Raw genomic sequence first — 26527 nt, 5'->3', positions numbered from 1 at the left:
ATTAAGAATAGCATTTGACTGCAAACAATAGATGTAAAATATTAATAAAAGTATTTTTCCATAAAAGTGAATATATAATAGGCTTTCAAAAACTGATGTGGTGACTTTATAGTATCATTGGTCTCCATTTATAATATATAAGACACCTAGTCTTCCAGTATTTTGCTTTACCATCTGTAGCTTGTAGCTTCTACTCTCTTGATTATAAGTAGAAGAAGAAAAGAAGAAAACAAAAGGGGCTGCCACACAATCTTATTTTAAGCTTTTCTGGTGCCCTTCTCAAAGGCTGCTGCCTTTATCCTGTGGGCTAGACTCAATTAAAATTAAGTTCACTGCTAGCTGAGTGTTATGGCATGTCCCAATAATCCTAGTAGTTGGGAGGCTGAGACAGGAGAATTACAAATTTGAGGCTAATCTGGACTACATAACAAGTTCAAGGTCAGTTTAGACTACAAAGTGAAACTTTGTCTCTACAAACAACCCCCTCCAAAAAAGTTTTTTCCTGTCTACAAAGGAAGCTAAGCAGTGTAATTTGCAGCGGGACACAATTGTTACCCACAAAGTTAAGGTTTGGTTAATACAAGATTGAAATGAATATCGAGTATTTATTGGACAGAGAAGTGTTTAATTTGACACAGTTCTTATAAAACATGTTCTTCCATTTGTTCAATTTTAATGTATAACATTTCATTTTTGGGATGTTGGAGGATCAAAACTTGTTATCCTCTTTCTCCTTTGGACGTGTTACTTCCTTTTTTTCCTTTTAAACTGTACTGGATATTAAACCTAGGGACTTGGGCATGTTAGGTAAGCATTCAACAATTGGGCTGCATCCCCAGTTGTTTTACTTTTTATTTTGAGATAATCTTCATCCCTAGGCTGGCCTTGGATTTTCAATCTTTTTCCTCAGCCTCCCTACCATAATACCTATGATAACAGGTTTGCAACAACACACCTGACTTGGATTTGTTATTCTTTGATACTTTGGAGGTTTTGTGGGGACAGGATCAGTATGTAGTTTAGGCTGCCCTCAAACTCACTTTGCTCCAGCTGGGCTGGAACTCACGGTGATCCTCCTGCCTCAGCGTCCTGTGTACCACAGTGCCTGGCTATTTTTTTAAATATATAAACCGAATCCTTTTTTGAGTAAAGTAGTAATGATATGGCAGTAAATAAGACAGGTAATGGTCTCTACCTTCACAGAACTTTATAGGAAATGCAGATTCAGTATTTACGAAATAGAGGTAAGCAACCTGAGCCAGCACACTTGAGAGGCTGAGGAAGAATCACATTTGAGCCCAGCACAAGCAATTTAGCAAGACCCTATCTTAAAAAATAAAATGAATTGGGACTAATAAGGTGAGGATCATAGCACTTCATAGTTTGTGTGAAGATTAAGTGAAATAAATTTTAGTAAAAGTGAAGTTTGTGAATTCTAAGGTCTTTTTAGGTTGTAGGGGGTTCTTATTATTAATCTCAAGCAACTCATCATTATCCATCCAGTAGCAGTCATTTAGCCTTCTGTGTCACAAGCCTTCTTATGTCACCCATGTTCTTACTGTATCCAGATTTGCAGTGTTATAGTACTTGTCTAATCTCAGTTTTCTGTATAGCAAACTATCGTTTACTCCCTTACAGTATTTTCTTTTTTTTTTTTTCATTTTTTTTCCCCTGTGCTGGTGATGATTGAAATCAGTGCCTTTACATTGAGCTATATCCTCAGCCCTTTTTAATTTTTTTTTATTCTTTTATTTTGCGACAGGGTTTTGCTAAATGACTGTGTCTAAATTGGATTTGAACTGAAATTCCCCTGATTACACTGGTAATCAAGTGGATTACCAGTGTATACCACAATGTCTAGTGTGGATTACAGTTTTTATACTTTTGGAAAAGGCCTAGTGAGCTATATTTTTCCTCTCACCTTATTCTCTTTAGTCATTCATTCATTAAAACAATTTTTAGAATGTCTGCCATGTACTAGGCATTTGGAATCCAGAAAGGACAAGTCTTGTCTTAACAGACTTTATAAATCTAATCAATAAAAAAAGCTTTGGATAACTAGTTTAGTGGAGTGATTGTTACAGAGGGGATAAGTTAAAGACAAAGTACGAGAATGAGTGGACTGTTTATTTGGTACAATTACAGTGGGTTCTCCCCTACATATAATTGGCTATTTGATGTGTTCCCAAAGTCATTATGCAATATAAAAATGAAGCTCTCTGGGAAGAAAGTAGTATCTGTAGTTTAAATATTTAATGTCTTCTTATATGTTATAGACTCTTTGTTATAGCTGATAGTAAAAAACTAAACATGTGGCATTATATCGTAATTGAAGATAGGGATTCTGTCTTACTCTTGAGAATTCCTTAGTAATGAACTTTGTTATTTATTTATTTGGTTTTTTTTTTTTTGTCTTTTTCGTTTTTATCAGTACCAGGGATCAAACTCACGACTGCCTGCTGAGCTAAACCCCCAGCCCCTGTTTTTTTTTTTTTTTTTTTTAGAGTGGGTTTTACTATACAGTTTAGGATGGCCTTGAACTCTCAGCAATCCTCCAGCCTCAGCCTCCTGAGTGCTGGGATTATAGGCATACCCTACCACATTGGTAGTGGATTTTAATGTTAGTCCCTACCCTGCAATTTGCTTGGTTATATAGTGGAGAAAAGTCACTTAAACATTCTGATTCTGTTTCCTCGATACAATAATAAGTAAAAAAAAAAAAAGATACATACTACATGAGATGCAGTGAGGGTGAATTAAATATGTAAAACATTTAACGCGGTATCTCGTTCATCATAAATATTTCATAAATGTTAGATATCAATTTCTTTCTACTCGATAAATATTAAACTGCTAGTGAAATCAAGTAAAATAATCAGTATGTTAAGTCAAATGTGTACTTTACGGACTATTTTGTCTCCCTGCTTCTCTAGGTATAGTGAATATAGGTGTGAATAATGTTCAGGAATTGATTGTTGCAGCAGACATGCTACAGTTGACTGAAGTTGTTCATCTTTGTTGTGAATTTCTGAAAGGACAAATTGACCCATTGAACTGCATTGGGATTTTTCAATTCTCTGAACAGATTGCTTGCCATGATCTTTTGGAATTCACAGAAAACTATATTCATGTCCATTTCTTGGAAGTTCATAGTGGGGAAGAGTTCCTGGCACTCACAAAAGATCAGCTGATCAGAATTTTAAGAAGTGAAGAGCTTAGCATTGAGGATGAATACCAGGTCTTCTTAGCTGCAATGCAGTGGATTCTGAAAGATCTGGGAAAGAGAAGAAAACATGTGGTGGAAGTGCTTGATCCAATTCGATTCCCTTTATTACCTCCTCAGAGGCTTTTAAAGTATATAGAAGGTAACGTTAATTTTTTTGTTGTATCAAATTAGTGGATTATCAAGTGGCTTTTTCTCTAAAATGTGCTATCTTCATTTTTTTTAACGCATATTGAATGATTCCTGTATGAAAGATACAACTTTTGTGGATGGGCAGTAGTAGTATTCATACTTTTTTTTTTGAGATAGGGTCTTGATATGCAGCTCAGGCTGGCCTAGAACTCACAGCAATCCTCCTGCCTCAGCTTCCTAAGAGCTGGGATTATAGGCATGTACCACCATCCCTGGCTATACTCATTTTAATGAAATAGTCATGTATCTTTCTTGAAATTGATTTTTAAAAGTTAAGTATTATACATAAAATTACTGAGAGGGCTGGGGATTTAGCTCAGGGGCATAAGCGCCTGCACCGTCCTGAGTTTGATCCCCGGTACAAAAAAAAAAAAAAAGTACTGACAGAGTTACATTGTTAACTGTTGTTGATAGTACTAATTATTTCTACATAAGATTTGCTCTTGCCTTTTTTTATTTTTTTTTTTATCTTTTTGAGACAGGGTTTTGCTGTGTAGTTCAGGCTGACCTCAAACTTAAAGCAATTCTGCCTCAGTCTCCTGAATACTGGGATGATAGGTGTGCACCATCAAACCTGGTGCCATTCTTAAATTGTCAACAAAACCTAAGATTTGAGGAGAGTGCATTTACTAAAAACAAAGCCAAAACTCAGAAAATTCTTTTTTTTTTTTTTTTAAGACTAGTCAAGTACAGTAGTGAGAAGGAGGAAAGAATAGAACAAGGAGTTCAATCTGTACTGACTGTGAACAATCAATTGAGATAACTCACTACCTTCGGACCAGCCAAAACTCAGAAAATTCTATAAATACACTCTTACTGTTAAATGAAATTTATAATGATGTATCAGCAGCTTCTAAGTAGCTTTCGTGTTTTTGGTTTTTTGTCTTTTTGAGACAGGGTCTCACTATGCAATTCAGGCTGGCCTAAAATTCACTTTGTAGTCCAGGCTGGTCTCGAATTTGCAATGATCCTCCTGCCTCAACCTCATGAGTACTGAGATTACTGACATGTACCACCATCCCTGGCTCTGAGCAGCCTTTGAATTATCCTTATATTCTTGACTTCTTTGTGTGTGGTGCTAGGGATCAAATGTAAGCCGTTTTACATGTTAGGCAAATACTTTACCACTGAGCTACATCTGAATCCCTTTTTATATTTTGAGACAGGGTCTTTGCTTGGGCTGTCTTCTAATTTGTGATCCTCATGTTACAACCTCCCCCATAGCTGGGGTTACATGTGTGTGTCATTCTATTCAGTTTCCAGCCCTGATTTGAAACTTTTTTTCTGGAAATACTTTTGCCATAGTATTAAAAAATTCATTTCAAACTAGGCATGGTGGCTCACACCCATAGTCCCAATACTCTTAAGAGGTTGAGGCAGGAGGGTCCTAAATTTAAGCCTAACCTATTTATTCATTTATTTTATGATTTTTTTAACCTAGGAAATTCAGAGACTAAACAAAACTGTGTCATAAAATAAGTGATACAGTATTCTGGCACAATAGAGAGTACAAAAACAACAGGTTTATTGAGGTGAGGACCTGGGAAGGAACACACAACCCACTGCGGCTGGGCTGTCTACTTTGACCAGAGTACTGGGTATGGGACATATGTAACCTTTGACCAGAGGTGGTACTTAGGGTAGGCATTGATGACGCTGGAGGAACAGATTGGAATTCTCTGTGCATGCAAACAGGAAGGGGAGTTGAATTAGGGCTGAGGAAGAAGCAGGAAATGGTAGGCATTCCCGCTTTGGCCTTCTGCCACATTAGAACACCGCCATAATTGTACAGTAATTTATACTGAGGCAAGAACTTTTCAATAAGTAGAGAGGCTTGGGGATATAACTCAGTGTGAAGACTCTAGTTGCAAACTCCAGTATCTCAAAAAACATTATTCTTATTTTGGAAAACGATAGTGTTAAAATTTCTTTTAAAAAAATTTTTAGATGTGGTTGCAGGATTTGATTTTGATTTGTTTCTACTGTTATGCACTGAAACATTAGGCTATGACTGAACTACAAATGATCTTATTACAAATTAAATACATTACTAAGCATCAAAGATGTAATTCTGCAAATAATAGATCATTAGTTTTTTCACTTTTAGCAATATCAACAGAATTTTGAGTGATAGTTTGTATTAATGCATATGTAGTTGTTATTTGTAATAGTTACATTTGATAAAGATCTTATAAAAAACAAGTTAGTAAATACTTAGCTATTTCCTTAGGAGAAATAGGTTTCTGTGAGCCTCTGATGAGATTTTTGTCATCCACTCTTTACAAAGCCTTGTGTCTTATAAGTTTTTGTCCAAAAATAACTTATTTCATATATATTATTGATATACTAAAACTGAACACATAACCAACAACAGTATAATTTTATTTTTGAGATAAGGTCTATCTTTGCCATGTGTGCTGGTCTTGAACTCACTGTGTAGCCCAGGCTGGCCTCAAACTCACAGAGATCCTCCTGCCTCAGCCCCTTGAGTGCTGGAATTACAGGTGTGCACCACCATGCCTGGCTTGATTTTTGTTTTCTTGATGATAGCCATTCTGGCTGGGTTGAGATGGAATCTCAATGTCTTTCTGATTTGCAATTCCCTAGTCGTAAAGATGTTTGAGTATTTTTTCATACATTTATTGGCCATTTGTACTCCCCTTTTAGGAAATATCTAATTCATTTGCCCATATATTTATTGGGCTGTTGATATTCTTTGATAAGTTTTAAAAATTCTTCATATAGTCTAGACCAATGATGGCAAACTTTTCAGAGCTTTCAATGATACAGTCTGTTGTGGCATGTGTACCATAGGTTTGCCACTACTGGTCAAGACTCTGGTCGTGCACAGACCAGAGAGTAGCAGGCACAGATTTTCTCCCATTCTGGAGGCCATCTTTCCACTGAATTAATTGTTTCTTTTGCTGTGCAGAAACTTTAATTTGATGTCCCATCTGCTGATTCTTGCTGTTATTTTCTGTGCTATTGGAGTGCAGTTCAGGAAGTCTGCCTGTGCCAATAGCTTCAAATGCTTCCCCTCTGTTTTCTTTTAGAAGTTTTCATTTCAGATCATATACCTAGTATTTCTGATCCATTTTGAATTGATTTTTATAGAGGGTGAGCGACAGGGATCTACTTTTAGTCTTCTAGTAGATATCCTTCTTGTTATTAGTATAAGATTTTTGACTTTTTAAAAATGTTGTTAGATAATTATGATCTTATTTCTCCTTGTCTTTATTTGAAACCCTTATATATATGTTTTCAAATTTAATATTGTGAAGCATATTTTTATTTTTTGATATAAACTATAGTTTTGCTAATTAGAATAATTCTGAGTACAAATAAAATTTAGATGTACAAATTGAATAATGTGGATACACAAGTATTAAGAAAATCACAGGTTAGAACTAAGCTTGGCCAAGAACTAAGAACATTTGTTTGATTTTTACTGTCTAATACACTGTGAAACATGTTTTTAAAAATAACTTTTGGGGGTTGGGGATTTAGCTCAGTGGCATAAGCACCTGCCTTGCAAGCAGGCGGTTGTGAGTTCGATCCCCGGTACCAATAAAAAAAAACAAAAACAAAAACTTTTGAAGCTAGGTGTAGTGTTGTACACCTATAATCCCAGCACTCAGGAGGCTCTGGCAGGAGGATTATTGCAAATTGGAGACCGGCCTGGACTACAAAGTGAGCTCAAGGCCAACCTGAACTGCATAGCAAGATTCTGTCTCAAAAAGACAAAAAAAAAAAAAAAAAAAAAAACCCCAAAAAACACTTCTGATAAATTTAAGTAAAATATATTCTCCATAGCAATGAATTTTTATTAATTCGCTGAATATGTCTATCAGTACATATCTTTTCAACAGTATTTAAAACAGTATCTTTTTAATCACTGCTTTAGGAGTATCTGATTTTAATCTTCGTGTTGCATTGCAAACACTTTTGAAAGAGTACTGTGAAGTGTCCAAATCTCCAAAAGAGAACAAATTTTGTAGTTTTCTGCAGACATCTAAAGTTCGACCTCGAAAGAAAGCAAGAAAGTACCTGTATGCAGTAGGTAAGAAAAAGTAATAGAAATTATCTTTATTACAGAATCAAAGCTTTCTAATAGTTTGTTGTGATTACTATCCATGTCAGAATATTAGGTACATTAGAGATATATTTAATTTTTCTTTCAGGCTATAAATTTATAAGTTGTATTCATATATTACAGTCAGTGTTTCTAAAACTGACTATAATATAGAAATATAATTTGTGTATAAGTAAACTAATTATACTACTCTTTTTTTAAAGTCTTTTTGAGACAGGGTCTCACTATGCAATTCAGACTTCCCTTGAACTCACTTTATAACCCAGCTGGCCTTGAACTTGCTGTGATTCTCCTGCTTCACCTGTACTGGGATTACAGGTGTGTGCCATCACATCTGGTTTATAAATATATACTTTTGGGACATATGCTAAATTTTTTATTGATGGGATGTGCAGTGAAAACAAGGATTTTAACCCACTATTTTTAATTGAAAAAGATACTAGTGGAAGTCAAGATAAAACTTCCTAGCTAGACAGATAACCAGTGGTTTAGATTTATATTTTATTTATATATTTTAACATTCTTTTTTTTTTTTTTTATCGGTAACAGTGATGGAACTCACAACCACACACTTGCAAAGCAGGCGCTTATGCTGCTGAGCTAAATCTCCAGCCTATTTTAACATTCTTTTTTTTTTTTTTTTCTTTTTCCTTTTCCTTTTTATCGGTACCAGGGATCGAACTCACAACTGCCTGCTTGCAAGGCAGGTGCTTATGCCGCTGAGCTAAATCCCCAGCCCCTATTTTAGTATTCTTTTACAACCAAGACCAGGTGCTAAACCACTGAGGTTAACCTTGTTGCTTTTAAACCATAATCTTTCAGAATTTGCCATATTAAAGAATAATATATTGGGGCTGGGGATTTAGCTCAGCGGCATAAGCGCCTGCCTTGCAAGCAGGCAGTCGTGAGTTCGATCCCTGGTACCGATAAAAACGAAAAAGACAAAAAAAAAAAAAAAAAAAGAATAATATATTGGGCCGAGGATATAGCTCAGTGGCACAGCACCTACCCATCAAGCGGTTTGATTCCCAGTACAAAATATGTATTAAGCTGGGTGTGGTGGGAAGCTGAGACAGAAGATTTCTAGGAGTTTGAAGCCATCCTGCACTATAAAGCAAGACCCTGACTCAACCCCCCCCATATATATATTTTTTTTTTTATATGGAAGCTCTAAAGCATTTATGTCTTGGTAAGTAATAGTCCTATTCTGTTTAGATATACAGGGTTAGTTTCCTCATTATTGTCACTTGCATATTTAGCAGTAAGTAATTTGCTGTTTCCTTCTTTTCCTTCTTTTGTTTAGGTGGGTATACACGGTTGCAGGGGGGTCGCTGGAGTGATAGCAGAGCCCTCAGCTGTGTAGAACGTTTTGATACCTTTAGTCAGTATTGGACCACTGTGTCTTCACTTCATCAAGCTCGATGTGGACTGGGAGTAGCAGTTCTGGGAGGGATGGTCTATGCTATTGGAGGTAATGATACAAATGTATTGTTTCCCTTATTAAACCTCATTGTGCCTTGTTATTTGAGATAGGATCTTGCATTGTAGTTTGGGCTGGCCTTGAACTCACTATGTGGTCCATTCTGGCCTCAGTTTTGTAATCTTCCTGTCTTAGCCTCTTGAGTGCTAGAATCTACACTGTCTACATTTTTTTTGTGCTGCCTCCTTCCCTTTCCTCTACTTAGCTACATTTTTGTATTGTTTGTATATATTGCTAAGTATTATATAATATTCATATAGATTGTTTAATAAACAATAAATATTGAATGGATTAAAGAAAGAAAAAGAAACAGATTGTTGAATATCACAAACTAGAGAGATCCTGTTATCCCAACACAAAAAATAGGACAGAACTTTGAATAACCAGAAGGAAAACTCTTTTAGTTGTTAATTTGCTTTGTTGTAAGATTCACCATTTTTTTTCTTCCATTGCCAACAGTGCTGCCACCACTCTCCATGCCATATTTTTTTCAGTGCTGATAATCAAATAATTGCAGGTATGGTGGTGCATACCTATAATCCCAGCATTCAGGAAGTTCAGGTAGGAGAATAGGAGGATCACTGTGAGCTCGAGGCCAACCTGAACTACTAGTGAGATCCTGTCTCAAAGGAAAAAAAAATATATATTTAATGTGGCTCTTATTTTAAATATACTGTAATTTGAATTGTTAAGGCAAAAGAATTTTTTTGTACATTCTTCATTTAACTGGAATAAATTTGGGTCAGTATAAATTTAAACCACTATGTATTTATTGCTGAGTAACATATATATATTTCCATTCTAAGAAACATAAGTTCTCAAGAAATTTAAAAGCAAAAAAAAAAAAAAAGAAACATAAGTGAGTGAAGTTGAAATAAATTCTTTAAAGTTTAGTATATTGCCAGTGGTTTCACAAAAAATTTTGTTGTATTCGTTTATCAATTTAATCAAATAAAAATGGTTAAGACAAAAATACTGTCATCCATCCCCACCCTTGCTCTGTGGTACTAACTCTTCAAATATCAAAGTTTATATATGGATCTGTTCCTAGAATTTCTTTTTGTACTATTAGTTTCTGTCTATCTCTATCTTAATTACTCTAGCTCAATCATAAGTCTTAAAATATAATAGGGCTGTTTCTCTCAACTTATACTTTTCTGCTGGTGTTTGGGTATTCTTGGTTCTTTGTAGTTCTATATAAATTTTAGATTCAACTCATTAAATTCTTTATTTTTTTTATTGTCATGACCATGCGCTTGCAAAGCAGGTTCTTATGCCACTGAGCTAAATCCCTGGCCCTAAATTCTTTTTTTTAATGGTAGCAAAGTTTTATTAAAGGTAGGAAAAGAAAATACATTTTGCAAAGTGAGTTTGAGCCAAGTGAAAATAAGAAAAAAAATAAATAAAACTACAGTATGAGGTTAGACTGCTATACAGGAGGGAACACAGTGGCCAAAATCCTTGAAAAATCTGATTTTTGCAGCCGGGGATGTAGCTCAGTGGCATTACACCTGCCTGGCAAGTATGAGGTCTTGAGTTTGATTCCTGGTACCAAAAATAAAATAAAATAAAATAAGTCAAATCAAATCAAATCTTGTTTCTTGCCAGGGATTTAGCTCAGCAGAATAAGCACCTGCCTGGCAAGCGTGAGGTTGTAAGTTCAATCCCTGGCATCAAAAAAAAAAAAATCTGATTTTTGAGCTAGAGTTGGTGCACATACCTATAATCCCAGCATTTGGGAGGCTGAGGCAGAAGAATCACCATGAGTTTGAGGTAGCCTAAACCATATAGTGAAGCCCTGCCTCAAAAAAGACTCCCCCCACCCAATTGTATTTTTATAGGGCAAATTGGGATGGTATTAAATCTATAAATCAATTTAGGAATAATTATTTTTACATTGACTCTTTTTGTGTGTGTGTGTATGGTACTGGATCAAACTCACAACCTCGCTTGCTAGGCAGGCTGTTATGCCACTGAGCTAAATCCTCAGCCCTATGCTGACTCTTTTTTTTTGTTGTTTTTTTTTGTTTTTGTCTTTTTATCAGTACCGGGGATCAAACTCAGGACTGCCTGCTTGCAAGGCAAGCGCTTATGCCACTGAGCTAAATCCCCAGCCCCCCTTTGCTGACTCTTATAGTTCATGAATATGATATATCTCTTGAGTTCATTTATTTAGATGTTCCTTAATTTAAAATTTTATCTAAGTAGATTTATAATTTTTGTCCATTGAAGCCTTGAACAGTTTTTGATTAGATTTAATTTTTCATGTGTATGTATGTGGTTTGGGAATCGAATACAGGGCTCATAGATGCCAAGTGTACACTCTGTCACTGATGAGCTATATACTTCCAGGCCCTAGACTTACTTTTTTTTTTTTTCTAGTACTAGGCATTGAACCCAGGGATTAGTGAGTTATATCCCCAGCCCCTTTAACGTTTTTTATTTTAAGACAGAATCTCACTAAATTGCCCAGGCTGAACTGGATTTGGTGGTGGTACACTCCTGTAGTCCAAGCTCTCAGAAGGTTAAGATAGGAGGATTGCCATGAATTTGAGGACAGTTGGGGCTGCATAGTGAGTTCAAGGCCAGTCTGAACTACATAGTAAGGCCTTGTCTCAAACTCCTCCTACACAAAAGAAAAAATTGCCCAGGCTGGCTTTGAACTTGTGATCCTCCTGCTTTAACCTCTTGAGTAGCTGGAATTTGCTCACCATGCCTAGCTAGACTTACTGTTAAGTATAGTATACTGTATTTTAAGATTTTATTTTAAGTGGTATTTTTTTTTTCTTTTTACCGGTACCGGGGATCAAACTCATGACCACCTGCTTGCAAGGCAGGTGCTTATGCCGCTGAGCTAAATCCCCAACCCCTAAGTGGTATTTTTTAAAAAAAAATTTCAGGGCCAGGGATTTCTGAAAATAAGGAGTGTACTGAATATTGTATTATGGTACTAGTCTATTAGCAGTACAAAACCTTCTGATGTGTCTCTTTTGTTTAAACCAGGTGAAAAGGATTCAATGATTTTTGACTGTACCGAATGCTATGATCCAGTTACTAAGCAGTGGACAACTATAGCTTCGATGAATCATCCCCGTTGTGGCTTGGGAGTTTGTGTGTGTTATGGAGCTATCTATGCTTTGGGTAATTATGCTGTTCAGTTTAAGTGTAATAGAATTATTTGAATTCTTAAATTCTGGTTAGAGACGTTTCTTCTTTCCCATAAGTATCTTTTCAGCTTTGTAAATTCTCATTCTCAATTTGTATTATTTAGAGAATATTGTCAAGTACACAGTTTTATTGTTTTTACAGTCTTTCTATTATCATTCTCTTTGAGCTTGTTTCCCCTTAAGTATGTAGTTTTCAAAGAAGATAGAGGTAATTTATAGATGCTTATGTCCAGTAAATCACTTTTGCTGACTAGTTAAATCTCCTAATTTTAACTAAGTACATAGCACTTTTATCACTCTGTTTTAGCCTAATTATTTATATCCAGTATAACAGAGCCCATAAAAAAGTTAAAGACACCAAAAGAAAGTTCTGAGATACATTATTTTCATTATTACAAATTTAGTGAACGGTTATGTGATTTTTTAAAAAAATATATTTTGTGTTAAAGTGAAAATAGGTATAGTCTCTCTTATTTGCTTCATGTTACCACCTTTATAATTTACTATATAGAACTTAATGTCCTCCCCCTTCTCTGTCCGTCAGCACCTATACTGGAAAAGATACCAGTTACCTCAATGTGAATTTTTTTGGTCTTTTTAAAACAGAGTTTTTCTATAGACTTTGGGCTGGTCTTGAACTCACTTTTGTAGCCCAGGCTGATCTCGAACTTGCAAGGATCCTTCTGCCTCAGCCTCCTAAGTGCTGGGACTATAGACATGCAATACCATGTCTAGCATACATCAATGTAAATTTAATTCATTGTTCTTTTCATCACTCTCACAAATACTTTCATGTTTCTCTTTTTTTGTCTTGTTTTATTTTGTTTTGAAACAGGGTCTTTGTGTAGTACAGGCTACTCTTGAACTCATTATGTAGACCAGGCTGGCCTCAAACTCACAACATCCTCCTGCCTCAGCCTTCAGAGTGCTGAGATTACAGTAGTTAGCAACACCGTGCCCAGCTTGTATTTTTCAGTTATATTTCAAAGTGTAGAAGCAAACATTTTCTGGGTTGGGGATTTAATTCAGCTGCTCAAGTGCTCTTCCTGGTAAGCATGAGGTTGTAAGTTTGCTCCCGGTACAAAAAAAAAAAAAAAAAGAAGGGAACATTTTCAATGTCAATAATTGGAGAATATTAAAGAAATGATATCTTGGGTATCAAGGACCTTTTTGAAATTTTTTTTTTTTTAACTGGTACAGGGGATCAAACTCACGACTGCGCGCTTGCAGGGCAGGCACTTATGCCGCTAAGCTAAATCCCCAGCCCTACTTTTTTGAAGTTTGTAAAATCACTCTAAATAGGTATATATCCAATTAGGCTTAGTATTGGCCTTAATTAATGTAACCATTCTGAACACACAGATATCATTACAAAAGTTGGTTTTACAGAACACTGTATTTACCATGTTATATGTTGAATTTTTTGCTTTGTTTTGTTTTATTATCTAGTAAAACTAGCCAGGGAGTTAAATCCCTGAGTTTACTCATGGTCATAATCTAACTTTTTGTGTCATCATGGACAAATTACTTCTGGTTCATGTGATATTACTCTATATTATAAAGTAGTTGAATTAATTGTTTTCTAAAGTCTTTGTCATACAACTATTTTTTTTCTTTTTTTGAGACAAAATCTTGCTATGCAATTCAGGCTGGCCTTAAGCTCACTCTTAAACTTGAAGTGATCTACCTGCCTCAGCCTCTGAAGTGCTGAACATAGGTGAGCACCAGCACACCTGGCTTGTCATAAGATTTTCTTATCCTAGAAATAAACATTTTTTTCTGTTTCATCATAGGTGGATGGATTGGAGCTGAGATAGGAAACACAATTGAACGATTTGATCCTGATGAAAATAAATGGGAAATAGTAGGTAACATGGCTCTGTCACGCTACTACTTTGGGTGTTGTGAAATGCAAGGTAATTACTCTATAAAATATTTTTTACTATACATATGTGTGTGTATATACACACATACACACACATACACACACACACTTTTTGTTTTGTTTTATTTTTTGGGTTTTTTTTTTTCCTTTTGGTACCAGTGACCAAACTCACAATCTCACATTTGCCAGGCAGGCACTTGTGCCACTGAGCTATATCCTCAGCCCCTGTACATGTATGTTTTAAAACTGAGCTTAAAGCTTTATTTTTATAACAGTATAATTTAGGTCTGTTAGTATTGAGTGACATCAGCAGTATATGATTTCTACCTTTCATCTCTTATTAATGTTTATCTCTTGTTATTGATCTTATGTATTACCAAAATAATTTATTTTTTTCTGTAATAAACAAGGCTGGTTTAAAATTTCTAGATAGGCAGAAATACCTGGATTTCAAAACACAGATTTGAAGTGTCATTCATTATTGTCTTTTTCTCTCCTTGAATGCCTGAGTTGAGTTTTCAAGGTAGAGAACAGTGTTCGTGGCTTCTTTAGGTTTTTTTTTTAACAGTACAGTATAATTCTGTCCACAAAGAATATAATCCAATAACAGATTTGAAAATAACTGTGGTACATATAAAAGTGGTATATAAATGTTCTTTTGTCTACCCTGAGATAAGTAGTAAGTACAGTCAAATAGAATCTGAATCTCTGCTTACATCAGAGAACAAATTTCTGTGTACTTACAGAGTGAGTACACCCATTGCCTATTGCTGTATAACTATTCAGCATCTCATGTCCAGCTCAAGTTCTTCCTGCTTTATGGAAACTGTACCTTCTTCAGTTTCCATGGATGTTTAAATGTTCAAATTACATGAAATGGACTATATTTTATTGTTTAATGTTTCACTATTCTTTAGTTATTTTATATTTAGTATTTTTAACATTCTAACACTTTTATTTTCCCATCTAAAACCATAAAGGCAGAAAGAGATCTTTATTTCATTTTCTTTCACTTATAGATGAGAAAGCTAAAGTTCAAAGTCATAGTTGGGTATGGCTAAGCTAGACTAAAACCTATGTTACTAACATTTTGTTCATGTTTCTTTTTTTTTTTTTTTTTTTTTTTTTTGAGACAGGGTCTCACTATGTATGTAGTTCAGGCTAGTTTTGAGTTTACTATGTAGCCCATGCTGGCCTCAAACTCCCAGTGATTCTCCTGCCTCAGCCTCCTGAGTGCTAAGATTACAGGCATGGGCCACCATGCCAATCGTAATGTGGGGTTTATATGCAATGGAGTACTACTCTACTACAAAACAGGGTATACCTGAGTTGTTTGTAGGAAAATGGATGCGCATTGAGAACATAATGTTGTGAAATAAATCAAACACCTAAGCTTAAATATCGCATGAGTTCTCTTTTTTAAGAAACCCAATGTAGAAATGAATTAAAAAACAAAAATAGGCAATAGGAAACAGGGAGATAGATCTTTCACAAATGGGAAAGGGATCAAAAGATGCAGGGCTGGATGTAAAAAGAATTAAGACATTTTATGTACATGAACTGATTCTCTGTGAGGAATGTAGTCACAAGAAAACAAAGGGGTAAGTTTAAGTTTTGCTTCTAACCGATCAAGTCAGTTCCTGATATGGCCAGGACTCCACTGTGATAGTAGCACCAGGTCCACTTGACATTCCCTCCAGATTAGCTTTCTCTTGTTCAGCTTCTGCTGACCTTGCCACGTGGCGCCATTGAACCTCTATTCAAACCTGGCTCCTGCCTACCAGTCTCTTCCCAAGTCTACTTCAACTTCCCTGCCTCCTTTGACCCCGTCCCTGGCTCAGACAACTGTGCCTAACCAGAGGTCTCAGCATGAGCCCACTGCTGGGAGGAAGGCAATTCCTCAGGGTCACCAGGAAAGAAGGACACAGGTAGAGACATCTTTCTGTTTTTTTGAGACAAGTCTCACTTTGTAGTTCAGTTTAGCCTTGAACTCACTATGTAACCCACACGGGCCTAGAACTTACAGTGAACCTCCTGCCTCAGGCTCCTACATAACTAAATTAAATACGGTACTTTGAGCAATAATTAGAGTGTCATCAAAGAGGGCAGTGGCATTCTAGTTTAAGTACATGGAAAAATCCATATTCCTTTTCTTTTTTATTTGTGGGTACTGGCAGTAGATCTGATACCTGAGATCATCAGATAGTGAAAAGAGAAAAATCATCATCTAACAAATTATTTTGTTATAATATCCTTAATTTCTTTGAAAATTCAATGCCACATTAAATTAATAGTCCTAATTTTTGCAATGTGCTTAAATGTGAGATGTGATAATACAGACACAAGTTAATTTTTTTCTATAAATAATTTTGTAAACCTTGGAATTAAATACAGCATTAGCTCAGCAAACATGGATGACACCTATTACTTATCATATATTACTTTCTGTGATATCTGAGCAAAACTATTCCATTTCCAGGTTTAATATATGTAATTGGGGGAATCAGCAATGAAGGAATAGAACTTTGTTCTTTTGAAGTCTATGATCCACTTTCTAAGCGTTGGTCTCCGCTTCCTCCGATGGGAACCAGAAGAGCATATCTTGGGGTAGCTGCACTCAATGACTGCATCTATGCTATTGGAGGCTGGAATGAGACACAAGATGCTCTTCATACTGTAGAAAAATATTCCTTTGAAGAGGTATGTTGGATGATTTCAAATATTTAGTATCTTGGTTTTCTTTTAATGTCTGTGAGATCTACAGTGATGTGTTCTGTTTCAGTCATGAGTTTGATCATTTTTGGTTTTTACTCCCTTTGTTTTCAAAGAATTGGCTTTAGCATCATTGATTTTTTTTCTATTGTCCATTTTCTGTTTCTTTAATTTCTACTATTTTTCTATTTATTTTGGGTGTTGCCCTTTTTTTTGTAACTCTTTTCTTTTTTTGTCTTTTTCCTTTTTACCGGTACCGGGGATCGAACTCATGACTGACTGCTTGCAAGGCAGGCGCTTATGCCACTGAGCTAAATCTCCAGCCCCAACTCTTTTCTTTTGAGACAGAGTTTTGCATGAAGTCCAGGCTGTTTTTGAGTTTGTAGCAATCCTTTTACCTCAGCCAGAGTGCTGAGATTACAGGTGTATACCACCACACCTAGCATTTTTTTCTTTTTTTGAGACAGGGTCTCACCATGTAGTTCAGGTTGACTTTGAACTCATTATGCAGCCAGGGCTGGCCACAATTTGTGGCAATTTTCCTGCCTTAGCCTCCAGAGTGCTGGAGTTATCAGTGTGCGCTCCCAGGCCTGGCTCAGTTTTCTAAATTCTTAAAGTAGAAGCTGGGATGATTGATTTCCTTTTTCTAAAATATGAGACTTTAAAGGTATAAATGTTCTTCAAGCACTGATTTAGCCACATCCTATACATTTTACTATGTTTGTATTTGTTTTTTGTCTTCGTGAGACAAGGTTTCACTATACAGCTGAGGCTGAATTTGAATTAACTTTGTAGCTCACACTGGCCTCAAACTCCCAGCAATCCTCCTACTTCAGCCTCTCAAATGCTAGGATTATAGGTGTGTGCCACCACGTGGCTCTTTGTATTTTAATTAGCATTTATTTTGATTTTTTTTTTTTTTTTTTTGAGGCAGGGTCTCACTATGCAGTTCAGACTAGCCTTGAGCTCACTTTGTAGGCTGATTTTGAATTTGCAGTGACCCTCCTGCCTCAGTCACCCAAGTACTGGGATTATAGGAGTGCATCACCACGCCTGGTTTATTTTGAAATATTTTCTAATTTACTTGACTTGATCCATGGGCTGGAGATAACACCATGGTAAAATATATACTTTATATATTTATAAAAAACTTTAAAAATACACTTTTATTTTTTCCTTCTCTCTTTTTTTTTTTTTTTGTGGTGCCAGGGCTCAAACTCATGACCTCATGTTTGCCAAGCAGGTATTTAACGCCGCTGAGCTAAACTGACAGCCCTTTTTCTCCTTCCTATCCTTTATGGTATTGTTGTAATACACCTTACTTGTATATATATGTTTCAAATTTCATGGTTCACTTTTAAACAATTCAAAATACTTTAATGAGTTTTCATAATATATACAAATACCATTTCTAATTCTGGGTTTTTTTGAGGGGGTAGAACTGAGTTTCTGTCATATTTTCTCTTAGCTTGAAGAACTTCCTTTAATTTTTCAAGTATAGGTCTCGTTGCACTCAGGTTTTTATTTTCTGAAACATTTTTTCTACCTTCGTTTTTGAAAGATACTTTTCTGAGCACAGAATTTTAAGTTGATTTTTCTTTCAGCACCTTGAAGATGTTTAGTTTCTTCTCACATAGTTTCTGATGGGAAGTCACAGTCATTTTTTTTTTCTTTTTTGGTACCAGGAATCAAACTCAGGACTTGCACTTGCCAGGCAGGCACTTTTGCCACTGAGCTATATAACACCAACATCACAGTGATTTTTTTATCTTTGTTTTCCCATACGTTATGTGGCTTTTTTCATTGAGTCTTTGAAATCTCTTATCACAAGTTTTCAGTAATTTGTGATTTTACATTTTAAGAGTTTTGTGTTTAACTTGCTTGGAATTTGTTGAACTTTTTGTATCTGTGAGATTCTAGTTTTCCTCAAATTGGAAAACTTTCTTAGTTCTTCATCTATTATTGTGCCATCTTTCTGTGACTGCATTTATGTGTATGAAACCACTTGATACTGTTGCACAGTTACTGAGGCTTTTTTTTAGCCTTTGTTTTCTGTATTTTACTTTGTATAATTTCTCTTTTTCTGTCTTCATGTTCATTAATCTTCTCCAATGTCTACTTGCACCTAGTTTTTTTTTTTTTTTTTTGTCTTTTTTGTTTTTATCGGTACCAGGGATCAAACTCACGACTGCCGGCTTGCAAGGCAGGCGCTTATGCCGCTGAGCTAAATCTCCAGCCCCGCACCTAGTTTTATATTTAAGAAATTATATAATTTTTTGTTTTAGTAAATATTTTTAGGTCTTCTCTCTTGTCATATTTTCAATCATCTAAATAATGGTTTTAAAATTGTCAGTTTTATCATGTCTGTAATTTTTGGGTTTCTGTTGACTTTTTCTTTTCAGTTGAGCCACACTCTCTACCTTACCATATTTCTAATAACTATGAATTTGATCCTGGATATTTTAAATGTCATGTTGCTGTGTATTTGGATTTTGTTTTGTTGTTGATATACTAGAAATTAACCCAGGAGCTGTAGGCAAGAACATTACCACTGAGCTATCTCCCTATCCCTTTATATTTTTTATTTTGAGACAGGAACTTGCAGTTCTTTTTCAGCCTCCCCAGGAGTTGGGATTACAGCAATATGCCACGTCTGGCCGGATTTTACTTTCTTAAAGAAGTGTTCACTTATTTCCATATTAGATTAATTCTTTTGAAACTGATTTTTAAATTTTGTTGGAAGAATCTAAAGTGGTCTTTTAAGTCTAGTGTAGCCCTGCTACTAAATCACGACCCCCTTGGCTCTCTATAGAATTCTTTCAGGTGTTTAACAAGGTCTGTTCACTTTGGTTGGTCAGAACTTGAGTATCATCCAGTCTTTTGTGAACTCTGAGAATTCAGGAGTTACAATTAATACTATTTGTTGTTTACTTGCTTTTGTGGAGTCTCACTCTATGCAGGCATAGACTAGTAGTCAACCAAAGACTCAAGGGGACCTCTAGTCTCTGTAAATTTCAGGTGTTTTCAATCTCTCCTGTCTCACTCTCCTAAATTAAATATCATGCTCTTCTGATACTGATGTGAGAAAATCCCTCAAAACATTTATATTTCTCATTTCTCCCTCACCTCCCTCATCTCATTTATTTTTCTCAGAAATCAGTTTAGCATTGTCTGTTTTCCAGTGTCTGAGAACTTCGTTTCATGTGTCTTGTCCAGTTTTCTAGGTCTTAATGGCAGGAAGGCAAGTTTGGTAACAATTAACCTCTTTCTTTTTTCTTTTTTCAAATCCATTTATTTCAAAGAGGAAAAAAATAAAAACTTCAAAACACAACAATCAGGGGACAACAATGGTACATACATTGCACATTGCCCAAATCAGTCACCCAGAGCACAAGACATCTGCATTCAAACAATTAACCTCTTACATCTAAAATGGAACACCTTCCTCTCTTTTTAGTATGTTCCCACAATTCATTGACCACATCTTTTCTTTTTGTCATAATAAAATATTTTAGGCTCATCTTACACTTTTTTTTTCCAGCTTTGGAATGAGCCATTTCTCCAAAAAGTTTCAGGTCCACTTAGTGAATGACAGTATCTGCATTACAGTGTCTTAACTTCTATGGCACTGTAGTAACTTTGGAGTCAGAAAGTGTGTCTTCCAAATGTGAATTTTTTTTGTTTTGTTTTGTTTTTTGAGACAGGTCTTGCTGTATAGTCCAGGCTGGCCTTGAATTCACTATGTAGCTCAGCCTGGCCCAGAACTCTCAGCAATCCTCCCACCTCAACCAGTAGAATGCTGGTTTTACAGGTGTTTACCACTACGCCTGGCAATCTTCTTTTAAAATTTAAGATATTCTGGGATCTTTGAGTTTCATGTGAACTTTAGGGTCAAGTTATAATTTCCTGCAAAGAAGCTAGCTGGTTTCTGTGTATATATGGGAATGAGGGAGAGCTGCATTGAATCTGACATTAATTTGGAGAATATTGCCATCTTAACAGTATTAAGCCTTTTGATTCATGAATATGGGATGTCTTTTATTTAGATTGCCTTTGGTTTAACAACCTCTTAGGGGCTGGGGATTTAGCTCAGCGGCATAAGCACCTGCCTTGCAAGCAGGCGGTCGTGAGTTCCATCCCTAGTACCAATAAAAAGTTAAAAAAAGAAAAAGAGCAAACAACCTCTTGTAGTTTTCAGTTCTTTATACTTTTTTGATTTAATTTGTTCCAAAGCATTTTATTCCTTTGGTACTATTGTAAACTGAGTTATTTTCTTAATTTCATTTCAAATGTTCATCAAGTGTATAGAAATATAATTGACTTTTGAATATTGATCTTGTGTACTGCAACCTTGTTGTATTTGTAGTGTATAGGGGTTTTTTTGTTATTGTTTTGTGGTACTGGCATTAAATCCTTACACATGGTAGGCAAGCACTATACCACTAAGCTACATCTTTGGCCCTAAAAAGGTTTTATTTGGGGTGTATGTGTGTGTGTGTGTTTCTTTTGGATTTTCTATATACAAGTTAACATTATCTATAAATATAGTTTAAGTTTTAAAATCTGGACTATCTCTATTTTATGCCTTTTACTTTACTTTTCTTCCTACCCTAGCTAGAACTTTCCATGGTGTTTTTTTAAAAAATATAGTTTTATTACATTTCAGTCTTTTTTTAAAATCGGTATTTTATTTATTTATTTATTTTCTCCATACAGTGTTAAATAGTAGTCTACCAGGTATGATGGTACATACCTGTAATTTAAGCACTGTAGGAGGTCGAGGAAGGAAGACCATGAGTTCAAGCTCAGCATGGGCAACTCAGTGACAGTGTAACCCTCTTTCAAAATAAAAGATTAAAGAAGAGCTGAGGATATAGTTCAGTATAATTCAATCCTCAGTAACCCCTCCTCCCCCACCAAGTGACAAAGTGGACATCCATGTTCTAGAAAGCATAGGATTTTTATTCTCATTTCTTATGAGTTTCAGACTTTTGTGATACTTTAGATTTCTTTCACCTTCTATATTTTGATCTCTTTAATATAGAAAGTAAAGTATTTTTTTGTTGTTGTTGTTTCATAATACTGGAGAATGAACCAAGGCCTTTGTACTGAACTGCATTTGTAGCCCTTTTTATTTTTTGAGGCAAGGTCTAAGATGGCTAGGCTGCGCTCCAAATTGTGATCCTCCTTTCTCCACCTCCTGGAGTACTAGAATTACAGACATTTGCCACCACACCTGCCTAGAAAATGAACTTTTTGAGGATATTTCCTGTTACTAACTTTTCTGTATGGCTATGAAATGAAGATGTCTTAGTTCCAAAATAACTCTTAGCAATGTTACCTTGGTTTTTAATAGATAAATCTGAAATTTTGTTGCTTACTACTTACGGAAGTCTTAATTCATAAATTCCAGCAAATTCTATAAAGATAATGTAGAACATGTTTTTGATCTTACAGTTTAAGGTCACTTGTAATAAAGAGCAAACTGTAGTTCTGATACACTGATAGAAATGAAAAAAACAATACAGGAGGATAAGCTGCATGCTCCAAAATTGTCAAGGGGCATTTTTGTGAGAAAGCAAAGGTTAGTGCTCCCTTATTATAGTTGCTTTTTTCTTTTTTTTTTCAAACTTTTGGTACTAAGGAACTAATCCAGAACCTCAAACTTGCTACGCAAGCACTCGATCACTGAACTAAATCCCAACCTCTATTCTCCTTAATTATAAACATAACCTCAAAACACCCTAATTTATCTTAACCAGTAGGGATATTTAATGAATATATTTTTTCTTTTTTTTTAATTTAGTTTAATTTTATTTTTTATCGGTATCGGGGATCGAACTCACGACCGCCTGCTTGCAAGGCAAGTGGTTATGCCACTGAGCTAAATCCCAAGCCCCATGAATATATCTTTTAATTTATAATTATTTTTCATCTATACTATTTTGGGACATATTCCATTATTACAAATGCTTGTCACCTTCAAATTTAATTTGATGCTTCAATTTTAAAGAACTATCCCTGATTTTATTATTTCAGAATTTCATTTGTTTGGATCAGCAAACATACATCAACTGTCTATAATGGGCTGGGACTATACTAGGTCCTAAGATGAAAAGGTCATTAACTAAGTCTGTGTCCTCAAAAAGCTTATTCTCTAGCATTAATAAGTAACCAATGTTCACTTTTAAAGATTTCAAAAACTTCGTTTACAGTATGCTTTATTTATATATAATCTATTCTTTATTATCTGGCTACTTGCTCCTTTCTTTCCTTATTACGTTTTAGGAACTTTATTAGCTTTGCTGTTTTATAGGTATAGACAGTTCCCCTGCAGTGGGACCCTAATAGTAATTTTAGGAAGAGAAGCTAATTGGGATTTCTTCAGGAAATATTTTTGGCCTTGTTGGTCAAATACAGCATCTTCTCAACATATTCTTTTTTTTTAAAAAATAACCTTTTAACATGGAAAAATCATTTTTTATTCTTAGGCTATACAGAAATACACTATAGTACCCAAACCTTGAAAATTTGTTTTGCAAATTGCTAACTCCCACTGGATAGTCCTTAAAACAAAGATTTCATGATCAAATAAATTTGGCAACTGGGATTTAGCTCAGTGGCTCAAGTGCTTACCTGATGAGCTCAAGTTCATGAGTTTGATCCCCAGCACCAAAAAAAAAAAAAAAAAAAATGTTTAGAAAAGACAATAAATTTGGCATTTATTGCATCATTCTTTTGGAAATTTTCAAGGTTTTTGTAGCATTATTATTAAAGTCTTTAAGAAGCCCACTGAAACAAGTTTTTCCTGGAGTGTTGTACTTCTTTTTGTTTTATTTTATTGAATGTATTATCTACTTGTATTCTATAATCTTAGGTTTTCAGAATGCTGGCACATATATATTAGATCACCTCTTGATCTTAATTTATACTCAGACATTTTTTTCTTATTTGCTTCTCAATTCACTATTTCGTCCAGTTCTACTGAAAAACTCATTTAAAAATGTTCTACATGCTCGTATGACTGCATTGTTTAAAATTTAAACATGTAAAACCAAACTGTCTGAATTTATCCCTACTATAATTTTATGACATTCATGTTTATTTTTTTCCCCCTTTTGACCAGGAAAAGTGGGTTGAAGTCGCCTCGATGAAAGTGCCTCGAGCAGGCATGTGTGTTGTGGCAATCAATAGTCTTCTGTATGTTGCTGGAGGTCGATCTGCCAGCCATGATTTCTTGGCCCCAGGGACTTTGGACTCAGTTGAAGTTTATAACCCTCATTCAGATACATGGACAGAAATTGGTAATATGATCACAAGTCGTTGTGAAGGAGGTGTTGCTGTATTATGAAATACAAAGCATTAAGATCACAAAGAACATTTTGTAAATGTAAGAGCTGTCCTTTTGCAAATCAAACATATAATGTTTGGTAACAGGTCACTCTTGATTCTATTGAGCTTTCCATGTATTAGGTAGATAAGTAACTAAAGAGTAAGTTTTTTAAAAATTGAGGAAGAAAATACATGTTTAAAAAATAGGAAAGAGCTCACACAAATTTGCCAAACTTCTCACAGAAATGCTGTTTATGCTCTATAGTTTTCCAGTTAGACTTAGTTGTAAACAGTGTTTGCTAGAAGCTTCTGAGAGTATAGTCCCTTTAGCTGTTTTCCCAGTGTACTTCAAATTGTAACATAACCCTTATATGATGTAGAAATAATATCTGTGAAAGTTTAAAGACTCCTGAACATTCATGATTTAATCCATAGCACCATTTTTCATGGCCACAGTTCACCCTGCAAAGAAAAGGGGGTGAAATAACTTCCTACTTTAATTTGATAGCAGTTTTCACTGGCCTCATTTTAATGGCAACAGACATATTAGGAGTATGTGGGAAATATCTGTATATTTAAAATTTTTGCTTGTTGATAGCATAGTATCATAGCATAGGATGGTTCTGAGAACATAAGTAAGGAATTAAGTTTCTTAATGATAGTCCTTGGTTGAAATAGGATGTTACAATGGGTCAAAAGCCCAGCAGACAGCATTATACACCTAGAAATTTCTTCCTTGGTTTATATGTAGTCACCAATATTATCTCTTTGGTGTTATACTAGTACTTGAGGAGCTGAGGCAGGAGGATTACTAGCTCAAGCCTGGGGTATGTAATAAGAGCCTGCCTCACAAAAAAAGTTTGGCTTTAGGAAGAAGGAACTTTTATTAGATTATCAAGCTTTGTGAACTTTACTTGTACTTGGACAGACAGGTCTAGGTATGAGCTTACTGCAGAGCTGTTGCTCAGCTTGGAGAAGGCTGAATTATTGGGACAATTTAGTTTTCATTACTCCTAGTACAACTTAAAATGACCTGATAAAGATAAATGTTTTATGTTGCAATCGCAGAAGAATAACAAGTGTTTGGGTTCAACAGGCCCAGAAAAGCCTTTAAAAGTTAATTGTAAATATGCTTATTACTTCCTAGGAAAAAGATTATTTTTAAAACAATGTATGAATAAAGTATCTAACTTTTTTCTTTTCTTTGAATTACTTATTACCTTAGTTTATTAGTAAAACTCCTGTGGTAAGTTGGATTATACAAGCTTTTCAATTTAACTTCTTGGGTATACACATTAGCTTTGCATTTAATTTTTTTTAAATTTTATTTAAGGAGAAAAAAAAGCAGAGAAAGGGTACAAGTTATACAGGTTTACAGAAAAAACTAAACAGTAGGAAATCACTAGTTAATGGATTACATATTGTCATCTTAGAAATAATTGTTCAAGTTACAAAATTAAAGCTTATAAAGTGGACATTCCAACAGTGAGACTGCAAACAGTTCTGTTCAATGACCCAACAAAACTCAGTAATATCATTATCTATCTTATACACTTAAATATACATGCAGTTATATCATTTAGAGCACTTTCTTTTCCTCTCTTTTGTACAACGACAATTACACATTTTGGGTTTTGTTGCTCCCACGGTTCTTATTACTTTTTTGGAAGAGAGTAGAACCAAATGTGACATAACAGAACAGAGTCAGTCAAATCAAAAGGGTGGACATAATAGATAATGTAAAAGCATAATACAAGGTGATCAACAATGGTTACCATGATGTCTCCCGCTATCTCTAATAGACATCAGTTATAATAGAATTGAACAAAACAATAAAGAACAAAACCAACAAAACCAAAACATTGGAGACATTATAGGTCTTCAAAAGTAGATAATAGCAACCAGAATGGGCGTCATAATGAATTCCACTATCTTCACAGCTGTTGCCTAAACTTTTGAACCTGGTACTATCAAGCAAAACAGAATAGAGGAACATCAGTCAAACACAAGATGGTGAGAGCAATACAGGGCTTTAAATCAAAATAATGGAAAGTCAAAGTGGATAACTATAATATATCCTGCTATTTTTTTATTTTTCCCTTAATTAAAAGGATAAAAATAAAAAAAGTAAATAATAAAATGGAGATTGAGATAAAAGAGGGCATAACAGCAAAACAACGCAGATCAAAACATAACCATTTAAGCAAAATAGTGTTTCACCACAAGATAATCCCAACATAAAAGTAGTTACCATATTGTCTCTTTCCTTGAAATCTTTGAGTATAACTTCATATACTGTAGCATCAAATATATCAAAACAATGTAAAACCATTTAAGAGAATGACAGTATTACAGGGTATTTTAGAATCAACTAACAGAAAATGAACAATGGTTTCTGTCTAATCTCCTTATCTATAAAAGTTTTTGTTTATACTATCACATA

General features: G+C 35.0%; 1 protein-coding gene across 5 annotated transcripts in view; it reads left to right on the top strand.

Annotated features, from left to right (window-relative positions):
* Ipp (intracisternal A particle-promoted polypeptide) overlaps positions 1-25293 on the top strand; it is a 31063-nt gene extending 5770 nt beyond the window's left edge. For 3 of the 5 annotated variants that reach the window (XM_003462493.5, XM_013144234.3, XM_063236379.1), the window contains exons 3-9: positions 2934-3365; positions 7320-7475; positions 8812-8979; positions 11992-12129; positions 13949-14071; positions 16520-16740; positions 23879-25293. In XM_003462493.5, coding sequence (XP_003462541.1) covers positions 2934-3365; positions 7320-7475; positions 8812-8979; positions 11992-12129; positions 13949-14071; positions 16520-16740; positions 23879-24103 — 1463 coding nt within the window. In that variant the 3' untranslated portion in view covers positions 24104-25293. Of the gene's footprint in view, positions 1-2933; positions 3366-7319; positions 7476-7711; positions 7827-8811; positions 8980-11991; positions 12130-13948; positions 14072-16519; positions 16741-23878 lie in introns of those variants that run through there. The other 2 variants (XM_063236380.1, XR_010043151.1) reach the window with 2 other exon arrangements.
* Positions 25294-26527: the final 1234 nt, after the last annotated feature.

This window comes from Cavia porcellus, unplaced genomic scaffold (genome assembly GCF_034190915.1).
Source record: "Cavia porcellus strain 051 isolate PalLab524CR breed Dunkin Hartley unplaced genomic scaffold, mCavPor4.1 scaffold_25, whole genome shotgun sequence".
Taxonomy (NCBI): Eukaryota; Metazoa; Chordata; class Mammalia; order Rodentia; family Caviidae; genus Cavia; species Cavia porcellus.
This window is presented reverse-complemented; position numbering and strand designations above follow the sequence as displayed.